General features: G+C 40.8%; 1 protein-coding gene across 3 annotated transcripts in view; it reads left to right on the top strand.

The window, feature by feature from the left end:
- Positions 1–13,894, top strand: part of LOC127861528 (FGGY carbohydrate kinase domain-containing protein-like) — a 29,163-nt gene extending 15,269 nt beyond the window's left edge. For all 3 annotated transcript variants that reach the window (XM_052400101.1, XM_052400098.1, XM_052400100.1), the window contains exons 10-16: positions 4,370–4,431; positions 4,913–5,069; positions 10,198–10,272; positions 10,775–10,895; positions 11,534–11,628; positions 11,987–12,048; positions 13,286–13,894. In XM_052400101.1, coding sequence (XP_052256061.1) covers positions 4,370–4,431; positions 4,913–5,069; positions 10,198–10,272; positions 10,775–10,895; positions 11,534–11,628; positions 11,987–12,048; positions 13,286–13,376 — 663 coding nt within the window. In that variant the 3' untranslated portion in view covers positions 13,377–13,894. The remainder of the gene's footprint in view (positions 1–4,369; positions 4,432–4,912; positions 5,070–10,197; positions 10,273–10,774; positions 10,896–11,533; positions 11,629–11,986; positions 12,049–13,285) is intronic.
- The last annotated feature ends 107 nt before the right edge of the window (positions 13,895–14,001 follow it).

Here is a 14,001-nt window from a genome sequence, read left to right as displayed (position 1 = left end):
GGGCTGCTGGGAGACTGGTAGGTGGTAGACTGCTGAGGGGGGACAGAGGGCTGCTGGGAGACTGTAAGTGGTGGACTGCTGAGGGGGGACAGAGTTCTGCTGGGAGACTGGTAGGTGGTGGGCTGCTGACGGGGGACAGAGTGCTGCTGGGAAATTGGTAGGTGGTGGACTGCTGAGGGTGGACAGAGTTCTGGTAGGACACTGGTAGGTGGTATACTGCTGAGGGGGGAGGGGTGGGGGGGGGGGCAGAGTTCTGCTGGGAGACTGGTAGGTGGTGGACTGCTGAGGGTGAACTAAGAGATGCTGGTAAACTGGAAGATGGTAGACTGCTGAGGGTGGACAGAGTTCTGCTGGGAGACTGGTAGGTGGTAGACTGCTGAGGGTGGACAGAGTGCTTCTGGGAAACTGGTAGGTGGTGAACTGCTGAGGAGGGACAGAGTGGTGCTTGAAATTGGTAGGTGGTGGACTGCTGAGGGTGGTCAGAGTGCTGCTGGGAGATTGGTAGGTGGTGGACTGCTAAGGGGGGACAGAGTGCTGCTGGGAGACTGGTAGGTGGTTGACTGCTGAGGGGGGGGGGCAGAGTGCTGCTGGGAGACTGGTAGGTGGTGGACTGCTGAGGGTGAACTTAGTGATGCTGATAAACTGGAAGGTGGTGGACTGCTAAGGGTGGACAGAGTTCTGCTGGGAGACTGGTAGGTGGCGAACTGCTGAGGAGGGACAGAGTGGTGCTTGAAACTGGTAGGTGGTGAACTGCTGAGGGTGGACAGAGTGCTGCTGGGAGATTGGTAGGTGGTTGACTGCTGAGTTAGGACAGAGTGCTGCTGGGAAACTGGTAGGTGTTGGACTGCTGAGGGTGGACAGAGTGGTGCTTGAAACTGGTAGGTGGTGGACTGCTGAGTTAGACAGAGTTCTGCTCGGAGACTGGTAGGTGGTTGACTGCTGAGGGTGGACAGAGTGCTGCTGGGAGACTTGTAGGTGTTGGACTGCTGAGGGTGGACAGATTGGTGCTTGAAACTGGTAGGTGGTGGACTGCTGAGGGGGGGACAGAGTTCTGCTGGGAAATTGGTAGGTGGTGGACTGCTGAGGGTGGACAGAGTTCTGCTAGGACCTGGTAAGTGGTAGACTGCTGAGGGGGGGGGGGCAGAGTTCTGCTTGGAGACTGGTAGGTGGTGGACTGCTGAGGGTGAACTTAGTGATGCTGGTAAACTGGAAGATGGTGGACTGCTGAGGGTGGACAGAGTTCTGCTGGGAGACTGGTAGGTGGTGGACTGCTGAGGGTGGACAGAGTTCTGCTAGGAGACTGGTAGGTGGTGGACTGCTGAGACTGGATAGAGTGCTGCTGTGAGATTGGTACTTGGTGGACTGCTTAGGGTGGACAGAGTTCTGCTAGGAGACTGGTAGGTGGTGGACTGCTGAGACTGGATAGAGTGCTGCTGTGAGATTGGTACTTGGTGGACTGCTGAGGGTGGACAGAGTTCTGCTAGGAGACTGGTAGGTGGTGGACTGCTGAGACTGGATAGAGTGCTGCTGTGAGATTGGTACTTGGTGGACTGCTTAGGGTGGACAGAGTTCTGTCGGGAGACTGGTAGGTGGTGGACTGCTGAGGGGGGACAGAGTGCTGCTGGGAGACTGGTAGGTGGTGGACTGCTGAGACTGGATAGAGTGCTGCTGTGAGATTGGTACTTGGTGGACTGCTTAGGGTGGACAGAGTTCTGTCGGGAGACTGGTAGGTGGTGGACTGCTGAGGGGGGACAGAGTTCTGCTGGGAGACTGGTAGGTGGTGGACTGCTTAGGGTGGACAGAGTGCTGTTGGGAGACTGGTAGGTGGTGGACTGCTGAGGGGGAGGCATAGTGCTGCTGGGAGACTGTATGTGGTGGACTGCTGAGGGTGGACAGAGTGTAGCTGGGAGACTGGTAGGTGGTGGGCTGCTGAGGGTGGACAGAGTTCTATTGGGAGACTGGTAGGTGGTGGACTGCTGAAGGGGGACAGAGTGCTGTTGGGAGACTGGTAGGTGGTGGACTGCTGAAGGCAGACAGAGTGCTGCTGTGAGATTGGTAAGTGGTGGACTGCTTAGGTTGGACAGAGTGCTGCTTGGAGACTGGTAGGTGGTGGACTGCTAAGGGGGGACAGAGTGCTGCTGGGAGACTGGTAGGTGGTGGACTGCTTAGGGTGGACAGAGTGATGCTTGAAACTGGTAGGTGGTAGACTGCTGAGGGTGGACAGAGTGCTGCTTGGAGACTGGTAGGTGGTGGACTGCTGAGGGGGGACAGAGTGCTGCTGGGAGACTGGTAGGTGGTGGACTGCTGAGGATGGACAGAGTGCTGCTGGGAGACTGGTAGGTGGTGGACTGCTGAGGGGGGACAGAGTTCTGCTGGGAAACTGGTATGTGGTAGACTGCTGAGGATGGACAGAGTGATGCTGGGAGACTGGTAGGTGGTGGACTGCTGAGGGGGGACAGAGTTCTGCCCGGGAAACTGGTATGTGGTAGACTGCTGAGGATGGACAGAGTGATGCTGGGAGACTGGTAGGTGGTGGACTGCTGAGGGTGGACAGAGTGCTGCTGGGAGACTGGTAGGTGGTGGACTCCTGAGGGTGGACAGAGTGCTGCTAGGAGACTGGTAGGTGGTGGGCTGCTGAGGGGGGGGCAGAGTGCTGCTGGGAAATTGGTAGGTGGTGGACTGCTGAGGGTGGACAGAGTTCTGGTAGGACACTGGTAGGTGGTATACTGCTGAGGGGGGGGGGGTGGGGGGGGCCCTACTCAGCTGTTCGCCACCTACCAGTTTCCCACTGCTGAGGGTGGACAGAGTTCTGCTGGGAGACTGGTAGGTGGTAGACTGCTGAGGGTGGACAGAGTGCTTCTGGGAAACTGGTAGGTGGTGAACTGCTGAAGAGGGACAGAGTGGTGCTTGAGATTGGTAGGTGGTGGACTGCTGAGGGTGGACAGAGTGCTGCTGGGAGATTGGTAGGTGGTTGACTGCTGAGGGTGGACAGAGTGCTGCTGGGAGATTGGTAGGTGGTTGACTGCTGAGGGTGGACAGAGTGCTGCTGGGAAACTGGTAGGTGTTGGACTGCTGAGGGTGGACAGAGTGGTGCTTGAAACTGGTAGGTGGTGGACTGCTGAGGGTAGACAGAGTTCTGCTGGGAGACTGGTAGGTGGTTGACTGCTGAGGGTGGACAGAGTGCTGCTGGGAGACTTGTAGGTGTTGGACTGCTGAGGGTGGACATATTGGTGCTTGAAACTGGTAGGTGGTGGACTGCTGAGGGGGGGGGGGCAGAGTTTTGCTGGGAGACTGGTAGGTGGTGGACTGCTGAGAGGGGACAGAGTTCTGCTGGGAGACTGGTAGGTGGTGGACTGATGAGGGAGGACAGAGTTCTGCTGGGAGAGTGGTAGGTGGTGGACTGCTGAGGGAGGACAGTGTTCTGCTGGGAGACTGGTAGGTGGTGGACTGCTGAGAGGGTACAGAGTTCTGCTAGGACACTGGTAGGTGGTTGACTGCTGAGGTTGGACAGAGTGCTGCTGGGAGACTGGTAGGTGGTTGACTGCTGAGGTTGGACAGGGTGCTGCTGGTAGACTGGTAGGTGGTGGACTGCTGAGGGTGGACAGAGTGCTGCTGGGAGACTGGTAGGTGGTGGACTGCTGATGGGAGGACAGAGTTCTGCTTGGAAACTGTTAGGTGGTAGACTGCTGAGGTTGGACAGAATGCTGCTGGAAAACTGTGAATTGCAAGATGGCCAAGGTGTGTCGTTCAGATGTTTCATTGATTTTTTTTGAGCAGATATTGCTGATAGGACACTGGTATGTAAATTGCTCAGACAGGATAGAGTGCTGCTAGGAAACTGATTTTGTCACAGCTGAGAACATTCAGTGTTGCTGGAAAGCTGGTAGGTGAATTGTAGAGGGGTGACAGAGTGATTCCAGCAAACTGTTAGGTGGCCTGTTGAGGGCGCACATAGCACTGCCGGGACTCTTGTAGGTGAACTGCTGAGGTGGGGGGCAGATATAGCCAACATAGATTTTGAGTGCATTTGTGGGTATTCACCTCGAGGTCAATGTCACAAACATAGTGTTTTAGCTGCCTTTCAACTTGAAAAGACTGTGTGTTTTAGTGGTTGTGAGTTTTATTTTAGATGTACCAGGTTCAATCCACAGGGACGACACATTTCTCAATTACATGTTATATCCTCGTTATTTTGAATATTAAAAAAGTATTGCAATCATTACATTTTTGTTATTTAATTCATTCAATGACATGTTATAAAAATGTTGAAATCTGTGAACAAGTCCCTTTAACAGTATAGAGTTAACACTTCAAATTGTAATGCAACTATAGTAAACTGTTCTGTAGTAACAGTAGTCCATGATTTCAGATTGACTTTGTCATTGAGTCCCATCCTGCATATGCTGTCTGTTCAAAGAAGGCGGAGGCAAGGTAAAACTTTCAACTTGCTTTTATTGTAAGGTACGTTCAATATTTAATAACTTGTTAACTTTAATATTATTATTGTTAGGTAAGTTCAACAGAACACAAATGACAAACAATTATGAAATGGATTGTTTACCCTCAAACCAAACTCTCTTAAATATTGAATTCTCTGAAAACCTAACAGATGCCCAGGTCCAAGTTTTTCTCTATACTTTTAAGAAGTTCCCATAAACCTCAACACCCTGAAAACAACCCGTTTTGTTTGGATTACTTTGCAGTTACTTATTTAACAGCTCAAACAAAACTGCACATTATCGTAAAGCTGAATACCATTAATAATTTAATGTCGGTATTTGTTAATACAGCGTGAGCAGTTTTTAAATAATATATTGTCTGATTACCGTTATGTACAATCTGAAAACAGGCTTAAAAAAAACAACTGAGGGCATATGTAGATTACAAATTACATTTTTTATTTGTATTACAGTAAGACACATATCACAGACTATCTGTATGACATCCTGATGGAGAGATCTAGGCAGTGTGGGGTCAGCAGCATTTCACAGCTCACAGAGCGTCTACACATTTGGCCTGATTACCATGGTAACCGGTCTCCTTTGGCTGACCACACGTTGACTGGCATGGTAGGTGGTAACCTTGCTAAGAACTGGAAACTTATACTAGTAGTTACTGTGATACTAGTCTAAAACTCTGTTCAATGAATTTTCTTGTGAATACATTACCCTACCTTGCATCATATTGTTGTTGTTTTTTAAAGATGACTCTTACACAAGTTATAAAATACTAAATGCGTATTCTACTTAAATTTTTGCTCCAAAAGATGTAACTTCAAGTAACATTAGGTATGGTTATAAAACTAAGTATTTACATTTTACTATAGGTTTGGCCTTAACCTGACCGCCCATCTGTTTGTTTGTCCGTTTGTTTTCTTAAACTCAAAAAACACACCAAAATGTACATACAATATGATAATGAAACACTGTATACACTTAAATAGATTATGCAAGACATTTTTTTCCCTCAGAGTGCAAAGGTTAGGTGACTGTTACTCACAATGGAACAATGCTTAATTAATACTGCAATAACTCGGAACTTACAAGAAGACAATTGTCATGAAACTTGCTTTGCAATTAAAGAGTAGAGCGGGTTAATGCACGACATCTTTTTCATCAAAGGTCAAAGATAAGGTCGATGCTAAAAAAAAAAGAAACAAAGAATACCTTAACCTTAATATTGCTGTAACAAATGGACAAGGGATTATTAAATGTTACTCAAGTACAGTTACGTCACAACATTTAATTGATAGATGCTTTCACTGGTTGGAGACTCCTGACTTGCTTTCAATTCTGTTAAAGCTTTTTTTTGTGTAATGAGTTTATTTTGTTTTGTACTGACCTTTGATATTATATCAAGTGATAAACAAACATAAACATATTTTATTTTAATAAGTTAGCATAAGTTATGGGTTAACATAATTAAAATCTTCATCTGAAATTATTTGGGTGAATATAAAGCAGTGCATACCGACCTGACAGGGATTTAAAATGTATAGACGAGCTGGATCGAACCATCAGTCTGACTGATAAATAAAATAGTACAACCCTAATTGGGGGCGATTTTAACCTTGGGGAAATCAATTGGAAAAATAAAACTGTAGACTAATGCTTCACACCCAGAAGAATGTAACAAAATTTTAAACTTTGCAGTTACTCATTCATTAAACCAAATAGTTGATGAACCAACAAGACTATCTGATACCACTAAGAAATGTCTTGACCTGTTTTTCTTGTTTAATCCTTCTTTAGCCGAAACAGTTAAGGTCATTCCAGGTTTTAGTGATCACTGCATCCCTTTTGTTGATATTTTATCATCTGCTAGAATAAATCGGAAAGAGAAACGGACAATACTTCTGTTTGACAAGGCTAACTGGTCGGAAATCAAAACTGGTTTAATAAATTTTATAAATGTAAACAATATTAATGATATGAATGTCCAGAAGCTTTGGGACAATTTCAAAGTCTGTCTTAACACACTTGTTGAAAAATACATACCAACTAAAACTGTTTCTGGCAAGCAGCATCTACCATGGCTGAATTCTGACCTTAAAAAGCTAATGAAAAAACGTGACCGGACTTATAGCAAAATGAAAAAGACTAAAAATTACACATTACTTCCAAAAATTAAAAAGATCAGATCATTAATACAAAAGAAAAGTCGTAGCTCTTACTGGGACTACATGAACAACATAATATGTGATGAAACAGAGCATAAACATGGGACAACTAAACGTTTTTGGGGGTTCATAAAAAGCTTAAAAAATGACTCATGTGGTGTAACACCCTTGAGGGATGATAGGGTCTTAAAGTCGAACCCCAAGGAAAAAGCTGAAGTCTTAAATAAACAATTTTCTTCCGTTTTTACTAATGACACAAACAGCTCATATCCAGATCTTGGTAATAGCCCGTATAAAACATGCCATCAATTAATATTACGGTAATGGTGTTAAGAAACTCCTACTCAAACTGAATCCTTACAAGGCCGCAGGGCCAGACCAAATCAAACCCAGAATCTTATGGGAATGTGCAAATGAAATTGCACCTATTTTTACAATTCTTTTTAACAAATCACTTATTTCTGGTTCTGTCCCTTCTGACTGGCCCATGGCTTTTGTAGCTCCTATTTTTAACAAGAAATATCTTTAAAAAAGATATACGGCGTTGATTGTGGTCGATGTTTATGAACGATCAAAAGTTATCTCTATGAGATAAAAAGTAGCGGATGCCTTTTTTCTGCGCAGTTCTTAGCTACATCACAAGCAAATCAATTACGGGGTGTTGCGCCAGATTTCGTGGCTTATTTTGCTTTATGTGATATTATTACTCAGATATCTATATTTACAGAATAGAAAAACACAAGAAACATGAAAATAAATGAGTGCATATAGGTCAGCCGGCAATACTCGAATCTTATTTAATTGCATAATTATAGTATAGTGAATTATTGTGCTCATGCTTAATAAACTGGTCTAAATGGATAAATATTTCTAATTAATTTTATCAAAATTGGTCCTTATCATGCAAATGTTGAAAACATATTAAAAATCGATGATTGATATACAACAATAATATCGCCGAATATCTTTATTTAGTATCTTTCTGATCAAAACAGACTTCAAGTGCACAAAGTTTACGAGACAGCGTTTATATAAAGATTTCTGCAACTGACCGCAAACTGACCTTGATACCTTGCAGATTGGAATGCAATGCATTAAAGTTAGGTAACAATTCTGCTGCTGAAACGACGGCTTGTTTACGCCAACTGTACACGACCAAGGCAACAGCTGTGCCTAAAATATTGATATATCGACAAAGAGACTAAACGAACTATTTACTCCATCAGACAAAAATAGCATAGATTCCAATTTTTTCCTTCAATAAAAAGATCGCAACCCCTTCTACGAACTCCAGCGATGGACTGTATATAAAATCTGACTTTCACACACTGGCCGCGAATTGACCCGAAACCTCGCGGGTTGAATGCAATGCAAGTAAGTACTAAATATGAGAATATAGCCTTTAGTGTAAACGCTTTTGCGCTGGTAATTCTCTGAAAATAAAAGGTGAATGCACACACTGTATTTATGTTGAAAATTGATTGTAAAACTGTTCTATCTATTGAGCCTTTTCATTAGAGATAAAATTGTTTCCTGCAGTAAAACAGTGTTACAAAGACGCGGGTATGTTTCCAATGTTCTGGTGTTATACTCAAATCAGCCAATGGAATAAATGAAGTGTATTCATTCGTACCTAGCCGCGGGAAATTTTATTTGAATATTATTGGACACTTACAAAGGTCAAGTCAGGGTGAAAAGCTGGCTTAATACAGCTTACGCCGAAAAAGGTGAAAAGTACCAAGCTAGTAATTATAGACCAGTCTCATTAACATGCATTGCTTGTAAATTGCTGGAGCATATCGTTGTTAGTAACATCTTAGACCATCTTGACAACTTTAATGTCCTGGTGGACAACCAACATGGCTTTCAAGCCCGGTCTTGCGAAACCCAACTTGTGGGTTTTATCCATGACTTAGCTTCTACCATGCAGAGAGACCAGGGGTTGTATTCCAGAAACATATTAATTCATTTCTTAAATATTTTCACTTAAGTTAAAAATTACAATGTTTTGTATTTCTTTACTAAATAAGGAAACACGTGTTTTTTCGGTATTCCTAAAATAACATTGGCATAATGATGTTATTTAAATGTAAATATTGATGTCAATCTATTGCAATATGAAATGAAACAAAATTTCCCAATTTAAGGATAAGAATAAAATTTAACCTAAGATGCTTCTGGAATACGACCCCAGATGGATGTGCCATCATGGATTTTAGCAAAACCTTCGATGTTGTACATCGCGGTAGATTGTTGCTGAAACTAGCCAATTATGGCATCACGAGCACTACACACTCTTGGATTAAAGCTTTTCTTGGTAACTGTAGTCAACAGGTTGTTGTAGATGGGGCAACTTCAACCATGGCCCCTGTAATTTCTGGCGTTCCCCAGGGATCAGTTCTTGGGCCTCTTTTGTTTCTGCTCTACATTAATGATCTACCTTCATCTGTGAAGTCAAACGTCCGTCTATTTACGGATGAGTGTGTCATGTACAGATCCATAAAACTTTGGCTGACACTATTCAGTTTCAAAGAGATCTAGATAGTCTATCGTTTGTGGGAGCTGAAACGGAAGATGTCTTTTAACATAGAAAAATGTCATATCATGCACGTTACGAGAAACCGTAAACTATTAAAAACAGCCTACACTCTTCACAATCAACCTCTGTCTGTTGTAAACCATGCCACTTATCTTGGCATTGAAGTAAGCTCAACTTTAAACTGGTCACCTCACGTAAATAAAATTAGTAGTAAAGCAAGCCAGAGCTTAGTATTCTTAAAACGAAAAATTCATTCTTCTAAAATGGAAACTAAGGCAGCGGCATATAACAGCATTGTTAGACCATCCTTGAATATTGCTCTGGTGTGTTGGACACTTACCATCAGAAGGTTATTGATAAAATTGAAAATGTTCAGCGTCAAGCCGCCAGATTTGTAACGAATAATAACAACAAGACACCTGGCACGGTCACAAATATAATTAAGGATTTGAATTGGAATACCTTGCAATCAAGAAGACAACAAGCTATACTCATTTTTTTTTCTATAAAATAGTATATAATCGTGTTGACGTCAATCCCCTTCACCATCTCACTCCATACATTAGACACTCACGCCATCACCATCACATGGCATACCAAATACCACCAAGTACAGCTGATTACCATAAATTTTCTTTCTTTCCAAGAACAGTTGTACAATGGAACACACTTCCATCTTATGTAGTCAGCGCTGATACGATCCCTGGATTTAAATCAGTGCTGTCTACATCAGTGTTCCTTCCTTAGATCACATGTTTCTGCTTTTATCCTGTTTTTAACTCGACTAATATTTTCACCACATGCACAGTAGTATATGTAGTATCTATTTAAGTCTTAAGTGCTTAAAGTTTTATATAGGTTTTGCACCTTTTTTTATCACTGTTGATAGTATTTTCCCGAGTGGATTGAGTAACTCGGGTAACCTATCAATCTATTTCTTTTTAACCCCCCCACGCATGGCCATAATGTATCAGTATTGAACATAGCCACTATTATAAAAGAAGAAGAAGAAGAAGAACATGTAATGTACTGTTTTCAGTTGTGTGGATTGACTTTGCAAGCAGATGAAAGTAGCCTTGCAGAACTATATCTGGCCACTGTGCAGGCACTTGCAGTAAGTGACATGATACATTGCTTAGTATAAGCACTTTGTCAACTCTTTATCGCTTCAAGTTTTTCTGTATAAAAGTTATATTCTTATGTTGATCTTTTATTTTTGACAATTATGCTGACATGCAAACACTTTACTAGAGCATTGTTGATTTACGCAACTGTATTAACTTGAACCTGGACAAATTTAATAAGCATTTATTTATTCAAAAAGCAAATGTTATGATTTTAAAAATGCAAAAAACTTTGGTTTAAACAGTATTTATTTAATAAAACAAATGTACATTCAAGCAATACAAAACATATGCACTTTTGTACATACATCATGATATATTATACATGTACCCAGTACATCATCATGATAATTTTAAAATATAATAGTTGCTTAGATTTAATTATCAGAAAAGGGCCTTTAATACTAGACTTCAGATGATATTGACTTAACAGGAATAAAGCTCACTGTAATGCTTACACTTGTTTATTGCTTAGCAATTACTGTTTGTCAGTATGGGACGCGACATATTTTGAGTGAGCTGCAAAATAAGGGACACGTCCCTGAAGTCATTTACATCTGCGGAGGCCTGCGTAAAAATCAGCTATATATCCAGACACATGCAGACGTAACAGGTTTGTACCACAAACCCATGCGCATGTTTCTACCCATACATTATACCTGTTTAACAGTTGGCTCTATGTCTACAGATTTTGTACAATTGACATTGAAACATAATTTTTTTTGCTGTTAGGAAAATATTTCATGTAATTGTATTTGGTGTTATTGTTATATAAAATCTAACAATAATTCATGCAGACCTATTTTTTTAATGGAATGGGCTTATTTTGAAAAGGAATGGATTAATTTCTAAATGGTATTTTCAATGACTTTTGAATTTCAGTTTTTGGTATTCAAATGTGAGAGTTATTTGCTCTGTGTGTGTTTTTTACATTCTGAGTTACTTCATGTAAATGGCATATTTTTTATGCCTGCAAACATTGATGTCATTCAAACGTCCATTTGAGACTCGCTCTGGGATAACATGGCTTAATGCACTTGCTTAAAGTGTCATCCCAGATTAGCATGTGGAGTCCGCACGCGATAATCAGTGACAACAATTTCCTCCTTTACTGGATTTTGGTTCCTTTAATTAAAAACTTCAATAAAAGCGGAAAATGTTGCCATAATAAACATTTGCAGACTGCACATCTGGCTAATCTGATATCACACTTTACACACATTTTTTCCATGATGAGGATTATTTCTACAGGGATGTGTGTGTATGTCCCGGACCAGAAGGAGTCAGTCCTGCTGGGGTCTGCTATTCTAGGGGCCACTGCTGCAGGCTTCTATCCAACACTGCAGGTTTGGCATCAGGTTTTGTCCCTTGTCAGTAGCTGGGCCTTGGTCTGCTTGTTAATCAAAGTATATTAGAGAGTTAAAAAAAAATATTGTAAATAATATTTAATGTGCTATCATGGATTTATCTTTTTTGTATTTTAAAGTCATTAAAATTTGTTGATTATTTAATTAAGTTAATTAATTAACTCCTCACCAATGTGAAAACTTATTGGTTACATATATTTATGTTTGATTTGCAAAACTATAATACACATATGCACAGAAAATTAAAAAAAAACATACATAAACAATTTCTTTTTGAACATACAATAATTAGTTTTTGTTGATTGCAATACGTTTTTGTGCATACATGTATATACAGGTATGCATGGATAGCATGAGTGGTCGAGCAGAGGTAGCAAAGCCCAACCAGGAGGATAAACAGTAAAACACTTTCTTATTCATTAATCACACGTTTTATGATGCCCCTGAAGAAGGGAATATTGTATATATAGACCGGTAGTCTTCTGTGTACCTGAGAGGGTTTGTGAAGTTTGATTGGATGTGTTCGTTTGTGACTGTGTTTCTGCTCTGTTACTATTTCATGGAGTATATTTATATTAAAATTTCTTTGGAATTATGTTCCCCATGATTCTTTGGAGAAAGGGCAACCTCATAATACAAGGTCTTATGTCACAATATTATATCTATGCTGAGAAACATTTAAATACTTTTAATTAATCCCCATAGTTGTATCCAACATGGCTGGATGATGTATCATGTACATCTGATATGCCCCCTTGGTAACAGGTCAAGGTCACAATCCATGGTCAAAGGTTATTAAATGTGTTACTACTCTGTAAATATTAACTTGCTTTAAAGAATTTAATATTAGGCAGGAGAAATATTTCACATGAGCAGACCATGTGGCCTGTACCTGTACTTCCGCTATATTCGTGTATCTTGAGTTAAGGTCAATGTCAAAATTGAAGGTCGAAGGTAATGACTATCATGAATTATACAACTATGAGCGAGCATTTTTGTCCAGTTCCTTGTACTTCATGTACTGCCTGCCTGACAACCATATGCTCTAAGGCATATGCCAAATCAAACCATCTTTTATGGAGCTTACTCACGTTTTACCATTTCAATACCTTGATAATATGCTTTAAGTACTATTCCGATCAAGTTATCCTGAAATGATTTGTTCTAATAATACAATCGGAGTCATATAAATTAGAAGCAACTTTGAATGATATTTATATCAAGATAAATAGTGTTTGCATAATTTCATTTCAAATGATGCTGCACTCCTTAAATGGGCTAACCTGTTTTAACCAATTCTTATGGTTCAGAGTTTTTATCCCCCGCAATAGGCGGAGGGATATTGTTTTGGTGTTGTCCGTCCATCCGTCCGTCCGTCTTTCCGTCTGGCCCTTTTGTGTCCGGAGCCATATCTTAGTAGTGCTTTGGCAGATTTCATTGAAACTTGGTATTGAGTATGTATATGGATAAGAGGATGATGCACGCCAAATGGCTTTGTATACCATCTGTTAATAATGGAGTTATGGCCCTTTGTATCTTGAAAAAAATGCTTTTTTGAGTATCAAATATAACACTTTTGTGTCCAGAAGCATATTGGCGGGGGATATCAATTCAACAAACTCGTTTGTTTTTCCAGGTTTCATGACCGAAAGTACGAGGTGTTCCTACAGATGTACAGGGACCAAAGAAAATATGCAGCAATTATGTCAGGGAAACATGAACAATAACCTCTTTCACTTTAGTGAGTATTTGTGTGGAGGTTGAAGTTTCTAGATGGTTCGGTACCAAAAAGCATAGATTGACAGGAGGACATAGGAACTTTCCATGAAAACTTTAAATGGCTGTTCATTTGAATAAAAATGACAGGGAATTGTAGCTAAAGTATTCCACGACCAAAGAAAAACAGCAGTTTTCAGAGGAAAACAGATTTCCACTGTTAATTAATAATTTGTATGTACTCACGTTTTATGCCAATTAAAACAACCAAAATTTAGAGAAAATAATACACGCAACACATATCTTGCTTATTGTGGACATGAAAGTGTTTTGATTGTGTAACTGTCAGTCTGTCAACCCTTCCATAATTTGTTTTCAGATACAAGTTTTTGTAATAATTGATTGTCTTATGATTGGCATTGTTTACAATAGTTTACTAGCTACAATGTAAACTATTACCACATTGTTTCTGCATTGTAATAATTCGTCAGTTTCATCTTGGATATATCTTGTGTACGGTTTGAGAGAAGTCTGTGTTGTTGTTTTTTTTAAAGAAGCTTATTTTATTTTATTTTTAATTGTATACATATTACATTTAAAACATTCTTTGCAGATCAAAAAGGGCTTCTTCGGTTT

The sequence above is a fragment of the Dreissena polymorpha genome, chromosome 16, assembly GCF_020536995.1.
Source record: "Dreissena polymorpha isolate Duluth1 chromosome 16, UMN_Dpol_1.0, whole genome shotgun sequence".
Lineage (NCBI taxonomy): Eukaryota > Metazoa > Mollusca > Bivalvia > Myida > Dreissenidae > Dreissena > Dreissena polymorpha.
The sequence above is the reverse complement of the archived record's forward strand: the minus strand, read 5'-3'. Positions and strand labels throughout refer to the sequence as shown.